This window comes from Varanus komodoensis, unplaced genomic scaffold (genome assembly GCF_004798865.1).
Source record: "Varanus komodoensis strain SLA01 unplaced genomic scaffold, ASM479886v1 scaffold12, whole genome shotgun sequence".
In the NCBI taxonomy this organism is placed as follows: domain Eukaryota; kingdom Metazoa; phylum Chordata; class Lepidosauria; order Squamata; family Varanidae; genus Varanus; species Varanus komodoensis.
The window spans coordinates 17770270-17791599 of NW_025335349.1; the positions used below are offsets into that span (position 1 = coordinate 17770270).

At 45.8% G+C, this 21330-nt stretch overlaps 1 protein-coding gene across 2 annotated transcripts in view; it reads right to left on the minus strand.

Moving 5' to 3' along the window:
• The window catches only part of SYBU (syntabulin), a 43604-nt gene extending 39965 nt beyond the window's left edge, over positions 1-3639 (minus strand). Inside the window, exons 1-2 of one of the 2 annotated variants that reach the window (XM_044421789.1) lie at positions 3509-3639; positions 516-723 (exon numbers count right to left, since the gene is read on the minus strand). In XM_044421789.1, coding sequence (XP_044277724.1) covers positions 516-723; positions 3509-3535 — 235 coding nt within the window. In that variant the 5' untranslated portion in view covers positions 3536-3639. Of the gene's footprint in view, positions 1-515; positions 724-2897; positions 3126-3508 lie in introns of those variants that run through there. The other variant, XM_044421790.1, reaches the window with a different exon arrangement.
• Positions 3640-21330: the final 17691 nt, after the last annotated feature.

Sequence of the window (21330 nt, forward strand, 5' to 3'; positions counted from 1 at the left end):
GTGAACAGAAAGTGCTGAACTTGCATATCTGGCTAAACTTTGGGAGAAACTGCCTAATAGCTGCTTGGAAGTGGAATAGACTGCCTCACAAAGTGGTTCTCCTTCTCTGGAGGTGGTTCTCCTTCTCTGAATTACATGCAAGGCCAGTCCTACCTTAAGGCAGAGTGTATCAACTACCCTAGGCAGCAGTTGTTGGAGGAAGGACTTGAACTCTCCCTTCCTCTGTTGGAGGACCAAGTCACATGGCCTGTCCTCATCCCCTAAACTGGCCTGCAGCCCTCAGGTGTGGTGAAAGATACTGTCCTATCATCTGTATTTAGGTAGGATTCAACAGGCAGCTCAGGCATCTTCTGCCTATGGAATGATGAAGGGGCACTTTCTTATTCCTTGCTTCAGACATTAACAGTTCTTGGTCTAAGCCTGTCTGGATGATCTCCAAGGTTCTGCCATTAAAAACAAACAAACAAATCAGGCCTACACATCCACATTTCCATGGAGACACCATCTTTGAGTACCTGAGCAAAAGCTGTTGCTGCTGATTGTCCTTGTGGACCCTCCAGAGGAGCAGAGGGGGTTGAATTCTCTACTTTCCTCTTCAGAGAAGGGAGACTCAGATGCTGGGGACACTTTCTGATGATGTAAGTGCTGCTGGGGGAGATGGGGCCGGAGGACCAGGCGCGGAATACGGCTGCGGCAAATTTCCTTGTCTTGCATCTTGTGCTCCTTTCAATGACAGTGAGAAAAGATGTGTCATTGCTATGCCTCACCAAAGACACAGCTTAAAATTTGACATCAGAAGAGTGGTCACCACCCCAAAGTGCTTCTACATGGACAGAGCATCAGTGGCATTCCACTGATAAGAGTGAAAGGTGTGCTTTGGCAACAATGAATGGGATCCATCCACTCCACACCCTCACTGGCAGTTGGGAAATGGAGAAAAGTAGTAGCTCAGTGGAAGAACACATAGATAGAAGGTTTTACACTTCATCTTCAGATAGGGCTGAGGAAAATCCCTGCCTAAAACTCTAAAGAGCTGCTGCCATTGTAGACCATTGTGAGCTTGATGGACTGATGGTCTGGTACAGCTAAGGAAGCTTCCTTCTTCCTATCAGAGTATATCTTCAGCCAATGTTCAAGATTTTCAGAGCAGGGCTCACTTCCATGAACCACAGAATGTTGCCACTTGATATCTCTGAGGTAGGCCTTCTTGGTGGTGGTGCCCACCCCCTGGAAAGCCCTCCCCCATGCAGTTTGGAAGGCAGAAAATATGGAAGGTTTCAAATGCCTCCTTGAAAACACACTTGTTCATCCAGGCCTTTTCTGGCTTGTAATCAATGGTGTGTCAACACATACTGTTCTTTGTACTGATTTGCACTTTTGCAGTAGTTGGATTTGTTTTTAATAATGCATTCCAGATGTGATTTTAATATTCACAGGTGAGCCAGTTAGAAACATTATTATATTAAATTGCACATAATTATTACTATTGCACATGTGCACACGTAACATAACAAAGTAGTGTGGAGACCTGCCCATGCAGAAATCATTTTCAGTGGCTTCCACTACTCATTTCACTTTGGGCAACCACATAACTGAAATGTGTGAATGTGTCAGCCCTGAAAAAGAAACATCAATATAACAAATATGTTTTTGCCTTTTCAAGCCTGGTGATCTGTAGATGTGTTGGACTGAAACCCCTAACTTTCTAGCCAGAATGCCCACTGAATAGGAATTCTGAGAACCGGAATTCAAAATACCTGGAGACCACAATGTTGGTACAGGTTGACATGTTGGGAAGCTGAGTTTGGCTGCTGTATTTACTGGAAGAAAAGTTTCAAAATCTATACAGTGGGCATCTACCGAATTAGCTTTAATTAGGTTGACAAACAGATCACAAAAAACATGCAAGCTTTGGTGATCCCCAGATCTTCTCTTCAGGTTATCCAGCTATGCTGACTACAACATCTTATCAACCTCCCCTGCCCCACTCCAGTTCTCCCCCACCACCAACCTGCTGTTGAGGACATCAAAAAGATTTTGAAAGCTTTCTCATTTCTGTGGTGCTTCCCATTGTCCCACTATAGGTTATAAATAGCTATCAAGTGCAGACTCCAAGGCAAATCAATCATAATGCACTAACAGGGGTAATTCAATGATCTGCGAATGTATTTCCTCCACTTCTTTTTAACCCTTCTGTAATAGTCCTATTCCTGCCCACCCCTCAAGCCCCCCAGCTGCTAGCTCAATATAATATGCACACTTAATGGATGTGAATTAGCTTCCATCTCTTGGGAGAAAAAGTCCATTTAGAGGTATACCCCAGTGCTGGAGAGACAGATATACCAACATCAAAATTAAACATGACGGTTTTCTAAACTGGATGTTTATGGAGCTCCGGGAACAATCGAGTAACAACCATGCATTGATTGTTCTAAAATTGGACCAGCTGGAATGGCTCCTGGAGGCAATTATCACAGCCATCATCAGCATTGCCACCACCTGCACTGTCCCTACAAGCCTCCCCACTTGGATTCAGCTACAGGCGACAAGAGTGGGAAGATCCAGACGAAGGGGGATTCTGAGCAGCCTTCTCTGCTCCGAGCTGACGTAATTCTTGAGCTTGGTCCCCCACCCTGCCCTGGAGAGGGAGATCTGCAGCAGGGGCAGAGCAGCAGGAATGATGTCAGACTCTTCAGGCACCAAGGCAGGATGCTCCTCTGTTGCCAGGAATGGCCAGGAGGACCAACAGCCGTTGCAGTGGGGTGGGGGCAATGACACCATTCCCTTGGGCAGCGTAAGATGCACACCCGCAGATGGATCGCCTCTCAGCCCAGTCTGTGCCTGCACACACGGCCAACCCATAGATCTCCACCCGAGACACACACCCTGATACCCACGTAGGATGGGGATGTCAGCTTGCAGAATCTGCAGTCTGGGCTGATTCTCGCTTCTGCGGTTTCTTTTCTAGCCTTTCTGCCGCTTCTCTAGCTTCTTTTCTAGCTTCCGTCGCTGCTTTTGCGAGCGGTGTTTCCAGGGCCGGGAAGGAGGCGCATAAGATCCACTTCAGCACCTTCCTATGATGTCCCTGGTGCAAAAACCGGGAGCAGGGCAGGATAGGGCAGGGCAGGGTAGGGCTAGATCTTGCCACGGCTCAACACCACACGGAAAGACACACGTCCAAGGCGCGCACCGGGCAGCGCAGACAGACAAGGCGAGGCGTGCACGCGCACCTCTTTCAGGAGGGAGCCCGTGCGCCTGCCACGCGTGTGTCGGACAGGCACGCTGCGTCTGCGATGGAGATCTCCGCGGACCCTACGCCAGCCTTCCCTGATCCGGACGCGCTGGGCTAGCTCTCCCAGTCCGCGGTGGAGATGGGAGTTGTAGTCCAACGGGTTGCGGGGAGGAAGGCGCTGCCGCGCCACCTCTCCCATCCCAAGCTTCGCTCCGTGCCCAAACCTGCCTGAGAGGCAGCCCCGCTACCCGCACCGCGCCCGCATCGCCCCCTCACCTTGGTGCTTTCCCTGAGGGGGCCCATCGCGCGCCTCGCCCCGGCCGAGGCTGCTGCGAAGGCGCTAGAGGGGCGGCAGCGCTCTCCCCGTGCCGCCGCCGCCGCCGCTTCTGCCTGCCGCCTGCCGCCCGCTGCTGGCGCTCCGCAGCCCCAGCCCTGCCTGGCCCCGCCGCGCTCGCCCCGCCCTGACACGTGGAGATGCCGCCGCCGCCGCCGCCGCCGGCTGCCCGCCCGCCCGCCCGCCCGCCTGGCCCAGCCCGCCCGCCGCCGCCGCCGCCGCCGCCGCTCCAGGAGAGAAGCCGAAGGGCGGCTGCGGGGTGGCGCTTCTTGGGCTTTTGGCCGGCGGGCGCTTGCTTCGGAAGCGAGGCTGGGACGCAACGCGCACAGCAACCCCAGAGCTTAGAATGGATGGGGCGGACTCGAGCAAGAGGGGCGCATCCCGCCCGCAGAAGGCAAAAAGTTCGAGGGGACTCCCGCACAGTACAGGGGGGAGGGGGTTCATCTGGTATGCGGGTCCCCGAGAGACACAATGGCACACTGTTTTGTAATTACTTGGCTGGGAAAAAGCAGGGGGTGTGGCAGCAGCCTCGCAGCTCGCGCGTGGCTACAGGTCCAGGTTAACTTGCCCTCTCCCCGCCCCTGCTGCCAAGATGCCCTACTGGGGAAACCTACGAGAGGTTACCTGGGAAGGATGCTTCCTGCGCTGTAGTTGCTCCTGCACTGAGCAAGGAGGCTGGACTCCTCAGCTAAGTAATGCTAAATAGCTGCGCTATTTTCTAGTGTAATATTCTGTTGTTTCAACAGTGCTCTGCCTTTGTTTCAAGAGGGTGGGCAATTCTTCACTCTCCCCTGTTTTGCACTCCTAACAACAGCCTATGAGACTGGGAAAGAGGGACTAAGCCCGAAGTTGACCAGTGGGCTTCCTAGCTGAGTGGGGAATTTGAACCCAAGGTTCCTAAAGGCCAGAATAAGTCTCTTAACTTAGTCTTCCCAATTGGTTGGGAGTACAGTTCCCCATCAGCCAGTGGCTGTGCTTGTTGGGGATGAAGAGGGCTCTAGTCCAAGGAGTCTGGAGGGAGCCAGGTTTTGGGGGTGGGCTTACCAGTACACCACACTGCTTGCACTTGGACATACATTTTCTAGGAAGCTGTCCAGAGAAGTAAATCTGTCACTCAGCTCTAACTTGCAGCAAAAGCACCACCAGGTGCTGTGACACTTTATATTTATGTTGGTGTCAGCTGTCCTGGACCAGGAGCTCCTCTGTCACATGCATGGAATGGTAAGCTCAGTGGGGAGGCATCTATGTGTTTACTGTTTATTGAAATGACAGAGGAAAGGAAATCCAGGAGCCAGGAAATCTTCAAAGAGGAGGCTTGCTGCTTTTGATATCTGGTCTTTTCCCGCCCGCTAAAAGCTTTGCTGCTAGGGAAGGCCAGATATTATAGATACAGAGTTGATTTTGAACCGAAAACCTGGTCCTATATCATTGTTATCTTCGTAAATTTTCTGACTCCCCCAGGTTTGCCAATTGTTTTTGCTGGGGGGAAATTATTGGGCCATCCTTGCAGGGCTAGGAGTATATATAGACCAGTCTTCTCCAGATGCTTTGGACTTCAGCTTCGAACATTCCTGCCTAGGGATGTAGAGATTTGTTCAGTTCGTTCTGTCTGCATTTCATGGATTGTCAGGTGCCATCCTCACTTGCTGATGGAACTGGAGTTTGCTCAAATGTGTTCAAACACATTTGATTAAATTCATACCTGAAAAAATGGGCAAATCTCTCCACTGCACATTTTCATCCTTTAGCCTATGGCGGTGCACATTTTTCATTAATGTTTTTATTTTTCATTTTTACTGACTTAATTTGCGTAACATTACAGAAAATTAAAATGCACATACAGTCGAATGTTGCAGGCAGAAGGAGGCAGTCGGAGTGAATTTTCTCAACTTTGTCCGCCTGGGTATATGGTGCAGCTCCCAACACTGGCCTGGCAGCTAGGAAGAAACATCAATATAATCTGGAGAGAGTCCATTCCTGCCTCAAGGGAGTAGCTTAGCTGAATGCTGGGTTTCAGGGTCTGTACCTGGTGCTGGGCCAAAGAGACAGCTCAGGTGTAGCAGCTACCCCAGTACTTGGGGTGAACCTGGTGAACCATGGATTGATGGTGGCTTTTTCCTTCTGCAGGATTGGTGAGCCCTCCAAATTGGTTTGTCCGTGAAGAATTATAGAAGTATTATCTGATTAATTTCTGAATGCTCTAGGATTTTTTTTGGTGGCCAGATCTAGTATTTCTGTCAAAACTTGGTCTCACTGTGGAACTGTGAGTTGACAAGAGCTGTTGAGATTTTATTTTGCCCTGATTCCAGATGAAAAAAGTCTTCTAGAGCAGCTTGCAAAGATCACTAAGAGTCTGATGCAGTTCATGGTTGCTTATCATGGGGCACGTGCAGACTCCATTTTGAAAATGCAGCTTCCAGTCGGGGGTTGCAGCATGCCAAGTCAACTATTGTGGATTACTTGAGAGTTAAGCAAACTATACTCAATCCCCAATTAGTAGTTGAGCTAAATATGGGTTGTTTAACCCTTGATTAACCCATAATTGCCAGGATCACATTCTGTAGCCCCTGAGTTCTCTAGCTGGATGTCATATGGTCAAAATGGCAGCTACATCCCTTGGGGCTAATTATGGATTAGTTAATGGTTGACTGGCCTGATCTTTCTCTTCAGCCATCTTTTTTTTTTTTTTTGATTTACAATTCAAAGGATATAGGAAGAAAATATAAGGGATAGGAATGGGAGGATGTGGGGAGACCAAATTCAGGCACTCAATCTCAGTTACCAAGTCCAGCAGGCAGCAATTTAGCATGTCATGTAGCATAATGACAGGGCTATGGTTTTCTCTTGGCAGTGGCAATGGACAGCTACAGTCTTGGTTTGAGAAGTAGGGCTGCCTCTCAGATTTCCTCGGAAGAAAGGTGGGTTATGATTTACTAGACTGTTCTTGTTGTGTTTATATCCCATATTTTATTTTTTGCAAGCATCCCATGATGGCTCATATGGTCCTCCTTTCTATTCTGTCCTCACCACAACCCTGCATGGTGGGTTAGGCTGAGAGTCAGTCCCTGGTCCAAAGTCATGCAGTGGGCTTCATGGTTCTGAGGAGTCCAGAAGCCAGGTCTGGATAAATGTGTGTGTGGGGGGAGGGGGGGCACGCATGCACAGCAATCTCAGGCATTTATTTATTTATTGGAAATACTAATATCTTGCCTTTTCATCATGGTCATTCCCAGTGAACTAACAACCATAAACAAGTAACCCCCACCCCCCGACTCAGAAACTCAGCACTTCTAAGTATCAATTCATCAAATTTAGAACTGTTCCAACAGCAACTGTTTTCAAAGGTTGGCAGAGGAACAAAAAGCTGCCTTAGGCAAAGTAAGGCTGTCCGTCCATTTAGCTCAGTAATGTCAACAACAATGGCCCATGGCTGTCCAGAGTGTCAGGCATGATCCTTCCAAGCCTTACCTGAGTCCCAGCGATTGGACTTGGGACATTCTCTGTGGAAATTATATGCTCTGCCACTAAGCGATAGATCCTCCCTAAAGAGGGAGCCTAGTGAATGGGGAGAGTTTTCCAAAGGCCAGGTGCCACAGTGGAAAAGGCCCTGTTTCTGGTTACCACCTATTTCATTTCAGAAGGTGTAGGACCTTGAGAGGGTCCTCTGAGACTACTGTACACACATTTGGCAGAGTCCCATGTGATGACTTTGGGCATGACTCCTGGCTCATGCATTAACTACGCAGACCATGATTCCTGAGCTGCTGGACAGTATCTTGGTCTTGCTAGTAAGGCAGAGCCATATGGTACAGCTGGTAGCCTTGCTAGCAAAGATCCACATGGAAGTGCAGTTCATATGAACTAGCACAATACATGTTTACAAAGGGACCACTGGTGCCACATGGAAGTGATCTTTCACACAGTCACCACACAGCACCTGTTAGTGGACATAAGCACTTTGCAGGTGGTTTAGATTTCTTAGATTCCTTGCTCCACAAAATTAAAAAAGACTTAAGCTGACCTACCACAAAATTAAAACGTATGCAATTGTAAACAATGAAAACAATTCTCTGAGATACCATGAGCACATAAAACAGGTGTGGAAACTCTTTCAGCTCAAGTCCTCTGGGGCCCCATTGCAGTAGTGCAACGCACCAAAGCAAACAGAACAGGACCAAAATACCAACAAATATCTGCATACTTTAGCTTCAAGCTCTTCATGCCAGTAATTGAGCCTTAGGAGTAGCATCACAACCTTTCAGAGTAGGAGAAAAACTACACACACCCTGGGAAACCACAAAACAACCAGTGGTTGGGGAATGGGGCATGGCCTCATGAGAACCCTAGAGGCCTGGATTGTGCCACAGGCCTGCAAGTCTTCCCTAAAAGCACTAAAACACACGCAGCAACAATAAACAATTTGACTCATACCTTTAAGGGTCAATTCAGTGCCATCAAATGCCTGGGAAAAACATGTCTTTCTGAGTCATACCATGAAAAGGAACTGGGTCATTGATGTACCAGCAAATGCATGAGTTCCAAGGAAGAAAGATGACACTGTGCCAGCCACTTCAGTGTGATTAGCTGCTGATCTGAAGGACCAGTTTTAAATTTAGTACCTGCTACTTGTGCTTACATAAGTTTCACTGCATGAGGGAACCTGGCGGGCAGGCAGGCAGGCAGGCATGCTCCAAAGACCCTCATTATCTGCTGGAACACTGCTGGTCTTAGGTCTACCCTTATCATTAGGCAGAAGGAAGTTATTGCTTCAGGCAGCACATGCTGGAAGATGGCATTAAGATGCTGGAGGAAAGCTTGTATGCCACGTCACCAGTCCTGTACTCCCTACACAAGCCTGATGTTCTCAGAAGCAGTGGATGATGATATGTTTCCATCATGTTTGGAAAGATGATTCAACTGCCAGTCCAATGGCTTCTGTACATGGAATGGGAGGGGACACCATTTTATTCTTTGCAACTAATGGGAAAATATCCTGGACAGGCCTTGCTTAAAGTAAATTAGATAATAGTATTGGCTTTTTGGAAAATAATGTGTCTTGTTGGGTTTGGCCAATCTTGTAGTCATCCTTTTCACACACTAGACTCCATACTCCACAGTGACATATGTTGGATTCAGCACTGGTAAGCTTTGGCAGGTATTGAGTGATTAAAGGTGTTTGCTGACTGACGAAGAAACAGAACTAGTAGCTTCCATACACTGGTCTTTCATGGCCGTGCTATATAATTATTGTCACTCTAGCTGGGATCACATAACATGATAAGCAATCCTCTATGGTTACAAGATTTGTAGTATCTATCCTCACTGCTAAGTCCTTCTGCTGTTGGCATCAGTCACTACCTGACATTCAATCCCAAAGGGCATTGCTTCTTGTCTGTGTCAAGTGCCTGTTCCTCACTGGCCTGCATGTAGAGGCTGGATGGCTGGAACAATTCCTTGAGCTGTTTCTCCTTCCAGGGAACTCTGTGGCAGTTGCATAGTGGGACTGTAGAAACCACCTTCTTTGGTTTGGACAACACAACAAACTATGGTGGTATGGAAAACCATAGTGTCTTCTTATAGTTTCGAAAGAATGAACTTACCATGGTGAAATATCACAAGTGGCTTTGGACAACAAAGAACAACCATGGCAAATTATCATGGCTTATCATGTTGCCTTAAGTCTATACCTGGTCTCTGTTTCTCTTTCAGATTTGTACAGTCTTGCAAAAAAGTCTGTGAAAAGTTTTCAAAACATCCATTAGAAAAATGTAACCTATTTCTCTGTTAACTAAACTGCAACCTCCAGATCAGAGGAGTAGTAGCATACAGCTGAATTGGGGCATAGATGTGGTAGACCAGGGATGGAGTACCTCTTTCAGCCTTGAGGCCTGAATTCCTGTCAGAAACATTTGTGTGTGGGGGGGCAGGGGGATCCAGTGGTGGGCAGGGACCAATACTGATGGGACCAAAATGCAAAAATATCAGCTGGTTGCCGTTTGAAGGTCTTACTGTCAGTAACTGTTAGGTGAACAATTTAAGCCCTTTGGAGTGAAGAAATGCTACAGAAAAGCCAGGAAACCATAAGATGACCAGTGCGCTTGTGACCAGGATAAGTGGTACAGTTATGGTAGCCTCTGGCCACGACTCCTGCCCTAGGCAAATTTGTGAATATATCTCTGCCTCCTCTCCCCATGCATCCTTGCCTGAGTACACTGGGGAAAGGCAAGGTACTGTGCCAAAAGTATTGCTTCTGGTCCCCTTTGTAGAGGAGTAAAATTTTCTACAAGCGGTGGCACCATGCTTATATTTGTGAATGTGACTTGCTGATTGATTCCAGGAAGCTTTTCCTGGAGGCTCCTGTTGTGAATCTGAGACTATCATCGTTATTCTTGGATTGATTTCTGTTCTCAACAGATGGGCAGAGAGGGCAGGCCATCGCTTTTTCTGGCTGCCAGTTCTTGACTACCCTCTTCTGGCAGTCTAAAAATGTGGCATTGCTGCCTTAAGGGAAAATGTGGGCTGTTTGTATAACTGATTTGGCCAAAAGCTTAAGTGATCATCTACATGTTTGCATTTGAGGTGCCTCGAGGCACTGCGTTGGGCTTGGGCTGGTCATGAAAGTAATCTTGTGTATTACATGGGAAGCAGGGATCTTGTTATAAGGAAGCCAGGAATGGAGACTCTGAATGACAATTTCTGTGTTGACACTGTAGTTGAAGATAAAGGGAAAAACTCTGCAGTGCACAAAGAAATCCTGTTCCCTATCATGAATAATTTAGGCATACAAAGGAAAGTGACTATCTAAGCCATTTTAAAATTAGGTCAACACTGACAGAAGCAGACTATTTCTTTCTGTAAGTATGTCACATTGCAATCCCAGTGTTAGGTTTGTTTGTTATTTAGAGCACTGACACCCTCCTGTGCAGCCCCAAGAGCTTTTCAGAGCAGCTTCCAAGATACGCCCAATAACATCATGCTCAAGTCTAGTATCAGGAATGGAGATAACTACATGTCTATAAAGTGCCAGAATTATTTTTGGAAGCATTTCCTACCCTTGTCCCTGCATTTGCCTGGTGCCACCCACTAGTGCCTTCACCTACGAGGCAATTCATCCTGGAGACCTCTGCAAGAAATGGCTGGGGCCAAGCCCATGAAAAGGACCCTCTCCTCCAGAGCCAGATTTTGCTGAAAGAACTCCCACCAGGAGGCAGAGAAGGGCCAGTGTTGTGGTGGAGCCAGGGCCCTTGGGGGCAAAATACCAGGACTTTTTGATTAGCAGGGACAATGTGTCACCTGCCACTTTCTGAGTTCTCCCTGTTTCCTCTCAAGATAGCTGCAGTCCCCCACACAGCTTGGTGTTGAGGGATGGATTTTCATGGGAACAATATATTTTTGTGAACTATCCCTGTTCTAACCCACATCATCTTGGTGTGACTTGATCTTGAGCAGACAACTAAGACTCATTAAATTTATAGATCTTATTCCTGTGGCAAAGAATACAGCAAGAACTGGGTCATGTATATGGATAAGCACAACTGCCTGCACTTGCGGACACTCCCAGGAGCTTTGAAGACTGCCATGCTGAGTGTGTGCGCTTCAGAGCTGACCAGTCCATCTCTGGTGAAAGACCTGAAGGTCCTTCCAGTATCACGGTGGCTCTGACCCCAGGCCCTCCTCCATCAAAACCAGCCATTTGCTAGCAGTTGCATTAAAATCTGGGACACGTCAGTGTGAATACACTGCTCATTTTTCATGCCTTGTGATTATTCCTTGCTTTTCTCTCTCTCCAGAGCCAGGTCTATCACTCCATATTAAGCTTAAGGCCAGAACAGCCAGAAAGTCACTATGGATATTTATACCTTTTGGAGCCAAGAGTTAGACGGACGTGCATATTGTACATGACAGTGTTCAAAAGTGGAAGCCTCATCGTCGTGAAAGTCTTTGACTTGCAGCAAGCAGGGCACCTGCATTGTTTCAGAATCTCTCATTGGAAGAGACAATTTTTCTTCCTCATTAGCAGACTAGAAGAAAGCAGAATAAAAGCATGCTGATTTAATTCACAGAGGACATTGTCCTACAGGTTGCACCTTTGATGCTTGTAAGCCCCTAAATTTGGAGGTTGACAAGCATTTGTGCAGAGCGCGAGGAGCAGTGGTGCAGATCTCTCCAGCGCTGCTCCCTTTGCTTTGCAATTTTGCCAGGTGACTGTTTCTGGCTATTTAGCTGGGGTGCTTCAGGAGGCAGGGGAAGGAAGGAAGCTGAGGGCACAGAATGCCTTGTATTCTGGCCTCTGAAGTCTCCTCACATCCTGGCCCTCTAGAACACCCCATCATGTCTTCCCAGAGGTTGGGTTCCAACCTCAGAGAGGCAGCTGGCATGGGTTTTTTCTTCTTTTTTTCGATTTATATCCTGCCTTTTTCCTACAAAGGGCTCAAGGCAGCTTACATCATTCTCCTCCTCCATCTTATCCCCATGACAACAACCCTGTGAGGTAGGTTGGGCTGAGAGTCTGTGACTGGCTCAAAGTCACCCAGTTGGCTCCATGGCCAAGCAGGGACTAGAACCCAGATTGCCTGGTCCCAGTCCCATGCTCTTAACCGCTACACCACACCGGCTCTCACGGTTTTTTCCATACCAGCTGCATGGGCAGGAGAACCAGGTCAGAATGCAGAATCTCAGCTCTGAGGTTAGAATGACCTCACACCTATACTCCCTACATGATGTCTAGAGGCCATAAAATTGCTTCCTGGAAATGTTAAATGCCAGCTTGCACAGATTATGGGTAAAAAGTATTTTTTCAGATGCTATAATTAAAGGGAATGGGGAACAAGCCTTTAAAATTACACCTAATTTCCTGCTGGATCACATTCACAGGCATGGTTTGGAATGCAATGCAATTAAAAAGAAAAAAAATATGCATGGAACAAATAAATGGAGATACTGTCTGGCATGATGCTTTATCATGTAGTTTAGCACAGCTCAGGTATCGATCAGTGATATAAAGACTGCACAATAAGTGAGCTGTCTAGTCCAGTGTTGGCCAATTAGGCCCTCATCAACTTCTTGCTTTTGCTTCTGCAGTTCTGCTTCAGATTCAGTAATTTTTCTACATGCCAAAATAGAGAACCTGGGAAACCTTCACATTAGTCTGAGTTCAAAAGAAAAAAAGTCTCTCTCTTCCCTAAGGTTTAGCTTTGTTTTGAAAAGCTTCCAAAATAGCTAGCAATAAAAATATAAATGTTAGCAACTAATAGAAAGCTAAACTATGAAGTGACAGCTTAGACAGGAATAATAGCAGAAAACAGCAAATACAAAACCAAATGCCCATTAGTAGCTTGGGAAAATGAAATGTTTCAAACGGGTGGGGAAATGGAAGACAGCTGGCTGAGCACCGCTGGTCGGTCTTTAGCACCTGGGACACCAAGAGCAAAGGGCTGTGTCGGTGCTCAGCATCCACTTGCCTCTGAAGGCAGAGCTTTTGAGGGGGATCTGCACTGCACGCTCTCTGCTGGAAGCATGAGAAGCAGGTAGTTCAGGTCTAGCAGGTCGCATAGAAAACACTCCTGAGATCGACCTGGTTGTAAGCCACCCTGCGATCTGCCCGGATAAAGACAGGAAAGAAAAGTTTCAGATAAATAGAATGCATACCGTTTCGAGTCCCCTGGGGTGGAGGAAAAGACAAGCCTTGATTGCAATAAAAACAAGCAGTTTTTAGGAAATGATCTCAGTTTGCCTACAGTTTGCCATCTGTTGGGGGGGCTGCTGCCTGAGAAATGGCAAACCATCCTCCCCCCTCATACCCCCATCAGAGTCTTGGCATAGTGATTATGCACACAGGAAAGAGAAATACACCAAATCTTTTGTGCTTGACTGGTTCTTTCCTCCTAGGCAGCATGTTATGTATGTTCACACTCCACTTGTCTTCCTTTTGGGCTGATTCAGTGAATGGCAGTTTGATCTGACAGATGGTTTTGCTGTCAAATGTCATATATAAATAATAATTAAATGATGAAAAGGCTTTGCTTTTTCTTCTTTTCCTCTAGAAAATGCATGGACTGGAAAATGCAAGCAGGGCTGAGGGATGTTTATCATATCTGACCATTGCCATACTGACTGGGGCTGTTGGGAACTGGAATCCAACAGAAGCTGGAGGGTCACTATTTCCCCAGGCCCATGCTAATGTGAATGCTCTTGTCTCACTAAAGAGTAGATGTGACTCACTGCTATCAAATGAAATCTGACTACATTCACAAACAGGACAGACCTAGTGCCTGTTCTACATAGGGAGCAGAATAAAGAGATACCTTACAGCAGAGGTATAGTTGATTGTTCCACTTCAGATGGGGTGTGTGTGTGTGTGTGTGTGTGTGTGTGCATGCGCGCGCATGATGGTGGCAGGGAGATAATGTTTTTGCATGTTAAAAAGCCTGCAAGTAAGAAAAGGCAGCAGCAAATTAGTCCATCAGTTCTAGCCCAGCTACTATCCAGCTTCCCACTGACAGGGAAGTTAAAATGGAAAAGAGGAATATATAAGCTGCTTTGGGTTCCTTGCAAGAAATAGGCCCACCTGAAATATAAATGCATAATTATTCTGCTGCTTATTACAAATCCATTTAAGGTACTTGAGTTAGCATCATGTGCACTGATAGAAAGTTCCCAAATGTTTAACTATTTTCTGGCTACCCCAGGTGCAACAATTTCCAGTCAACAAAGAAGAACCCACCTTTGCATATAATAGATGTACCACAGGGGCTCTTCAGACAAAACTTGCCTTTTGTATTTCAGTACCAAGGACAGAGTAGAAAGCTCATGGTATGGCCTATCACTCACAGTGATATGATTAATTTAAGGGCCTCCTTTTGAACTTGAAATAGTTGATAGGAAAGCTTGTGTACTAATAAAAGGCAAAGCAGATTCACACCACATTTGTTCATCTTTGCCTTTTGGCTGTGCATCTAAGGTGACTTAGAACACAAGTGATACAACTGGCTATTAAAAGAATAAAGAGCATGCTCTGAAGTGCAACAAGAATCCAGCGAAAACCCACATTAGAGATTTGCAATTGTAATACTAATGTATTGCAAGCCTGAGTAAAGACAACTACTTTGAGACTGCATCTTGAATGATAACCAGTAGATAGATGTTGTCTTAAACAGGATTATAAAGACATTAATTACCTTTCCATCAGTGTCACCCACTGTATTGCCTCTAAGGGTAGGGGCTGGCCAGAGAAGAGAGACAGAGGAAAATAAAAAGGATGGGATATATCAGCTAAAGGTACAATCCTCTACTGGCTTGGTAAATGATGGGAGTCTCCAGATCTTTTCATAAGATGCATAAAGGTGTAGCGGAATAATAAATACTACATGCTACTGGATTATTTTCTAAAATTCAAGAGCACACATCTGTAAAGGATCAAGCATTAGCCAAGAGAGAAGGATGAGAACAGGCCTAGTGGAAGGGGAGCAGCATGGAAATTTCTTCTGTGTATAAATGCAGGAGTATCCTTGGCAAACAATGGTGTGGATGCCAGACCTGAGCAATCCTTCTACCTTAAAATAAAATAATAATAAAGAACTATGAGCCATCAAAGAACAAAACCAAAAACCCTTCCATATGATTGGGCATTTGTTCTGAATGGTCAGCTCATCACTGATGTTATCTGCATAGAACTGATTATTATAACATTACATTTATATTTCGCTTTTCTTCTGCTGCTAAGGAACCCAAAACAGCTTACACGATTCTCCTCCTCTTCACTGTGTCCTCACAAGAACAAGCCCATGAGGTAGCTTAGGCTGAGAGGCAGCAACTGGCCCCAGGTTGCCCAGTAGACATCATGGCAGAGTGGGGACTGGAACTCAGATCTCCTGAATCCCAGTCCAGCACTCTTAACCACCACACCACACTGACTGTCACACGCCAGCACTCTTAATGACTACCCCACTCAGCAACAAAGGGCAATCATGCCATCCGTCCCCCTTGAACCAAAGACTTGTTGCCCAGGAATGTTGCATGGAAGATTCCACTGGTAGCTGGCTCAGGAATGTGTGAACTGGCCTAGCTCAGCACACAGTACTGGTGTGTTGTCTTTGACTGGAAACGTACACACACCCCTCAGGGTAGTCTAAAGCAGAACTGGACAATTGCAGGAGGTCCAGGGGGCATGTGCTTCAGCTATGGTCCCACCCCACTCTGTTCAGCCTCAGGCAAGACTGGAACCAAGGGGAGATCTGAACCAGAGGCGGCACACTTCAGCACGTTCTCTTGGTCACTGTCTTATATCAGCTTTCATGACAGTTGTAAGATGTACGCAACATCAGAAGCAGTGTTACTGGGAAATCCAGTAATCCAGAAGCAGTAGCAAATGCTTATCACCATGGAAACAGAGTGAAGGAAGAGGATGATTTAGTACCGAATCTGGGTCTTTTCCCTTTTTGTTCCTTTCAAGCTTCCCCTCCCTGCCATAGCTCAGCCTCGCTTCCAGTCAGCAGGGCAATCTTACATTTAAATGGGGCTAAGAAATAACAAAAGAAATTTTTTTGTCTGCTTCTTGGGTATCTGGGGCAGCAGGAGCAGTGCTCCCCGGGTAGGGGAGTTTTATAAAATGGCAGTTTCACTCACCTTTTGTGGCTTGTCCGTCAATCTACCCATCTGTTTTTTTCTTGGCTATGGCAGCTTCATGGCAGCAAAACCCAAGGCACAAATCGGGGGGACAAACAACCTAAAGTGAGTTAGATCTGCTAGCTACAACCCAGAGAATCTAAGTTGGCTTTTAGCAGTTCAGGATGGGTGATAGTGATGGTTGGGATGAATCCCAGAGGATTGCACCCCTCCTTTTACTATTTGTGGATCTCCTCTCTTGCTTGGCCCAATTTTTCAAGGCAAGCCAGTCTCCAAACACTCATGGAATGAAGGTTGCACACCCAGCAACCTTCTTCTGCCCCAGCCACAGCAGCCCAGAGAGCTGCTACAAGTGGTGCGGAAGAAGGATGCTGCAAGCAGTTGCACAGGGCTCTTCAGGAATGCAGCCTCATGTGGATGCTAGAAGTGTCCCTCTTCTGTGTCATGTGTAGCAGCCTCTGGGGAGGCTGCAGGTGCTATGGAAGAGAGATGCTGCTTGCATAGTGCATGGGGCTCAGTTCCTGACAAATGCCCTTGAGCCCTGGGCTTGCTGACCAGGAGCTCAGTCTTGGGGCCACTGCGAAGCAGATCAGAGTCCTGGGAGCTGTTCCAAGGAATATGACAGATTCCGAGCCCCAAACAGCTTCCTCACATATCTCTAATGACAGTGTATTGTGGTAAAGCACATCTTTGTGTGTAGAAGTGCTCGACTTCAGTCCCTGGTATCTCCAGTGAAGTGGTTGTGTAGTACACCAGCCTTCTCCAGCCTATTGCCCTTCGGTTGTTTCAGACTACAACTCTCATCATTACTGACTCTTAGTTAAGTTGGCTGGGGTTCATGAGAGTTGTCGTCCTAACATCTGATGGACACCAGTTTGGGGAAGACTGGGATTCAAAAGAGCACACCCAGGGAATGGCATAGTGGAAGTGACAGCAGGACACTCCAGTACTTGGGAAAAACATTGCACATTGTGCTGGCACACCTTACACAGCAAGTGTGCTACTCCTTCAAATGGCAGGAGACATGTGTACACAACGTTTCTATCCTTTTCCTTCCTTAAGTCCAACATACAAAGTCCTCATAATATATGTGTGAAGTAAGGAGCCATGAGATAGGGAAGGGGAAGGGGAAGGGGAAGGGGAAGGGGAAGGGGAAGGGGAAGGGAAGGGAAGGGAAGGGAAGGGAAGGGAGGCTGCCCAGTGAGCTTCATGGTTGGTGGGGACTTGAACCTGGCTTTCCTGGTTCCTAGTTCAACACTCTAACTAAACTGTACTGCATTGCCTCTCAGTGTAGCATTATCTGTGTGATGGGCAGTAATGGCATTCTACATCCACACAAAACTCATGGCCAGCTATGTTGCCAATGGATAGTTGTTCGTCTTCGAATGTGGAATGCAGTGATGGATGGAGATGATGGATGAAGGATTTACTAAGCAGAAGCCCACAATTCTATTAAGCAGAAGGAAATTAATAAAGCCAATATGAATGCATAACATGATATTTACACCAATCTAGTTCAAAGCAAGATGATAAGTGTACGTCCTGATTGTAATAATAATGTGACAATGGAACCATTAGGAAGGTTGCAGGTTCTCTTACGTGGCAGGCATTCAAGATGCAGCTGGGCAGCCATCTGAGAGGGATGGCGTAACCAGGAGTTCTGCGCAGAGCAGGGGCTGGATCCAATGTTTTTAAAGGCAATGATCAGTGAAGGAAACTGTTGAGTTTGAACCACTGGGAGGTAGGGATGGAGGAGGAATTCATTTAGTTTGAATGTAGGCTGACTTGAAGCAATTTTCTATCTTAAAATAAGTTTATACTTTTGAATGGACACTTGGTTATCCTTTGAAATTCTCTTTTACAATATGAATACAAAAATGCAGAAATCATGAGATATAGTATGAAAATGCACTACATTAAGCAAACGGCTTGCAAAAATCCATATATTAGTGGAAAATGATGCAGCAATGCATGCATGAGGAACAATATAGACAAGACTTTTCATGTATTTTTTAAATGCAAAATTCAGGATAAATCATACTCATGCATTCCCAAAGATGATCCAGACTTTAAGACTGGGGAAATAAGAAACAGGGAGGGACCAAAGCTGGCCCATTCACCATCCCTACTGGGAAGGTATTCTGTGCCAGCCACCTTGAAGGAGAGTTTTCATGTGGAAGAAACACTATTTCAGTATGAGCCAATTTCAGAAACAGATGTCTCAGTGGCTTTAAAGGGCTCAAATGTGGAAATAAGTTCGTGTTCAAAAGCCTATCACTTGATCTTCCTTTTGACCCACAGGTCTTTGTCTTTCTCCTTATAGAACAGCTACCTTCCATGCTACATGGCAAAGGACTTGCAAAACAGAGGAACTTTCAAAAGCAGTCGGTGATAAGATGGAGTCTGCTGTTGCTATTGGTCTGCAACGAATCTCCCAAGTGTTTGGACAACCCGCGGTAGCATTTTGAAACCCAGCCAAAAACTTCAATAGGAACCCAATTGCTCATTCAATCTTAAAACATTCTTTCTGCTTCGATAAAATCTGCACCTTGTCTTCCCATGTGAGAGACAAGGTGGAGCGTTGAATGAATGCTAAATAGGGTTATCAGAATTCCTTTATTCACCCTTGGTAAATATTTGGAATACATAGCAGATTTCATGGAAGTAGAAAGAATTAAAAAAAACAAACAAACAAACACAAGACTTGAATCAATACTGCATTGATTTATTTTTAAGAAAGATTTTATATATCAGAATTTTTCCTGCTGAACAGATAGTATCCACTGCCTCAGTAGCACTGTGCAATTTCTGTTGCATATTTTACATTTATACAACATCTGGATTGGAGGGGGGAACAATGTAGGAAATATATGTTTGTGCCTAATACTAGCAAACACTTCCTCTTGTGCTAACAGTTCAGTGCTATCAGAAAACTGGACTGACAATTTGATTCAAATTTATTCTGTGCTAAATGTCAATGCTTTCATTCGCATGGCCAAATGGTATGCTTGTCATTTACTGTTAGAGAAAAATATCATGTAACCTTTGAGGATATTTCCAGCTTGATGATTCTACAATTGCTAACATTGATTTTTAAAAAACTTCACACTGAGTTCCATGCGGTGTGGTTGTTTCCTCCCATGCTCCAAAATGAAGGAATGAAACAGTAAAATTTCACAGTGGGACACAACTTTATAGCTGACTACAGGGATCTAAAACAATCATTTTACTTTTCTAATACCCACAACTCCATCCTGATGGTCAGTTACCTATTCCTTAAGGCAGGGGCCGGAATTCAGGTGCTGTTAGACACCAGTTCACATATGTATCAGCCAGTACAGACAATGATTAGGGATAAAGTGGTTATTGGCCAGGAGCATCTGGAGAACATGTCCACCACTTCTACCTTAAGGTGAGAGTTAACATAGCATTTGCTATCTACATACATTAGGGGAGCGGAACCCAAGAGTTGGATTAGTCAACTAATCGATTCATATATTTTTCTCTACTTCACTTCCTAAGTGGCATTCAAAGAAGTTCCCCTGTCTTCCACTGGACAGCCTTGAATGGGACCAAGTTGCCAAGGCCTAAACCACAGGGAGGCAGCAATGGAGGAAATGGATGGCTATCGAGAGATGGTTTAGTCAGCAGCCCTTCAACAGCCTGAGCTTACTTCCTTTCCTTGACCCACACTGAATCAGTTTGTAGCAGACAATGAATGCTGAAGTCAGATAAAGCAATCTCGGTGATTGGGTTCAGACAACACAACAGCCCGCACTCAAATGCTAATTGTGGGTTGACTGTGGGTTGTCATTGAACCGTGAGTTGTTGTTGAAATGCAAGTTGTTATGTTCTCTGATCCTAGGTAAAAATAAGCTAATTGTGAGAGCCAAACAGATGATTGTTTTAATTCAGATCAATGGCCAGTGTGGCATGGTGGTTAGCGCATCAGACTGTGGACTTGGGAGTTCTGGGGCCTAGTCCCCATTCGACCATGAAACTCTCTGGGTGACTTGGGCCTGATGATTTGGACAGTGGTGGCCTGACTCCTCTACTGCTTTCTCCTGACATGGGGGTAAAGCAAAGGATGCTACGGGCCAGGAGACGTAAGTAAGGGGAGACATGACAGAGGTGTTTAAAATTATGCACAAAGGGGAGAAATGGAAAGGGATATATTTTCCCCCCTCCCCCATAACATTTGAGCCCAGGGTCATCCCACGAAGCTGGCTGGGGGAAGGTTTAGGACAGACAAGAGGAAGTGCTTTGCACCATGAATAGCTGAACTATGGCATTCACTGCCATGGGAAGCGGTGATGGCCGCCAATCTGGATGGCTTTATAAAGGGATTGGACAAATACATGAAAGATGAGGCTATCAGTGACTAATAGCCTTGCTGGTTATGTTTTGCCCTCTTTACCAGAGGTGGCATGCCTGCATAAAACAGGTTATTCTCTGAGCAGGGAAAAATGAAACCATGGGTAGCCCCAGAAAGTAAGTTCATTTCAATAAAGGAAAGAGAGTCAATGCTGACACCTAGAGGTAAGAGGATAGGGTGTGTTTTCTAGCATGCTTCTTAAAATCCTCATGGGAAATGGCCATAGCTATTGTTTAGCGACGTGAAAAGTACATAATACATGGGGTGAATTAAAATAAATTTATGAGGGTTGGGGCACACGTGCATACATACCACTCAATCTCTTGACACTTAATTTAACCCTTCAGTCATGTGCTGGGTAAACACACAAACTGTCTCCATTGGAAACTGTTTTCCTTTCATGGTTATTGTTGACATAACGATATTGTATCGCTTCAGCAACTCTTTTGTTTTAGATATGCTTCACTTATTTGTTTCAGGTATAGCTGTTTTTACTACCCCACCCAACCTTGGTTTGAATAAGGTATGTGATGTTATAAAAATCATCTTCATCAACCAAAACAAAAAAGTGGGACCTGCAGGACCCGAATCTCTTGCTCCCCAGCAATTCCCTTGCATAAGTGGTGCCCATCTCTTGCAGAACAGAAAGCACTTTTGGTGGGCAACCAGAAATGTGCAAAACACTCATTTTTGGAATGGGAAGGCTAAACATGAGTCAGCAGTGTGATGTGGCAGTCAAGAGGATGAGCGCCACCCTTGGATGCA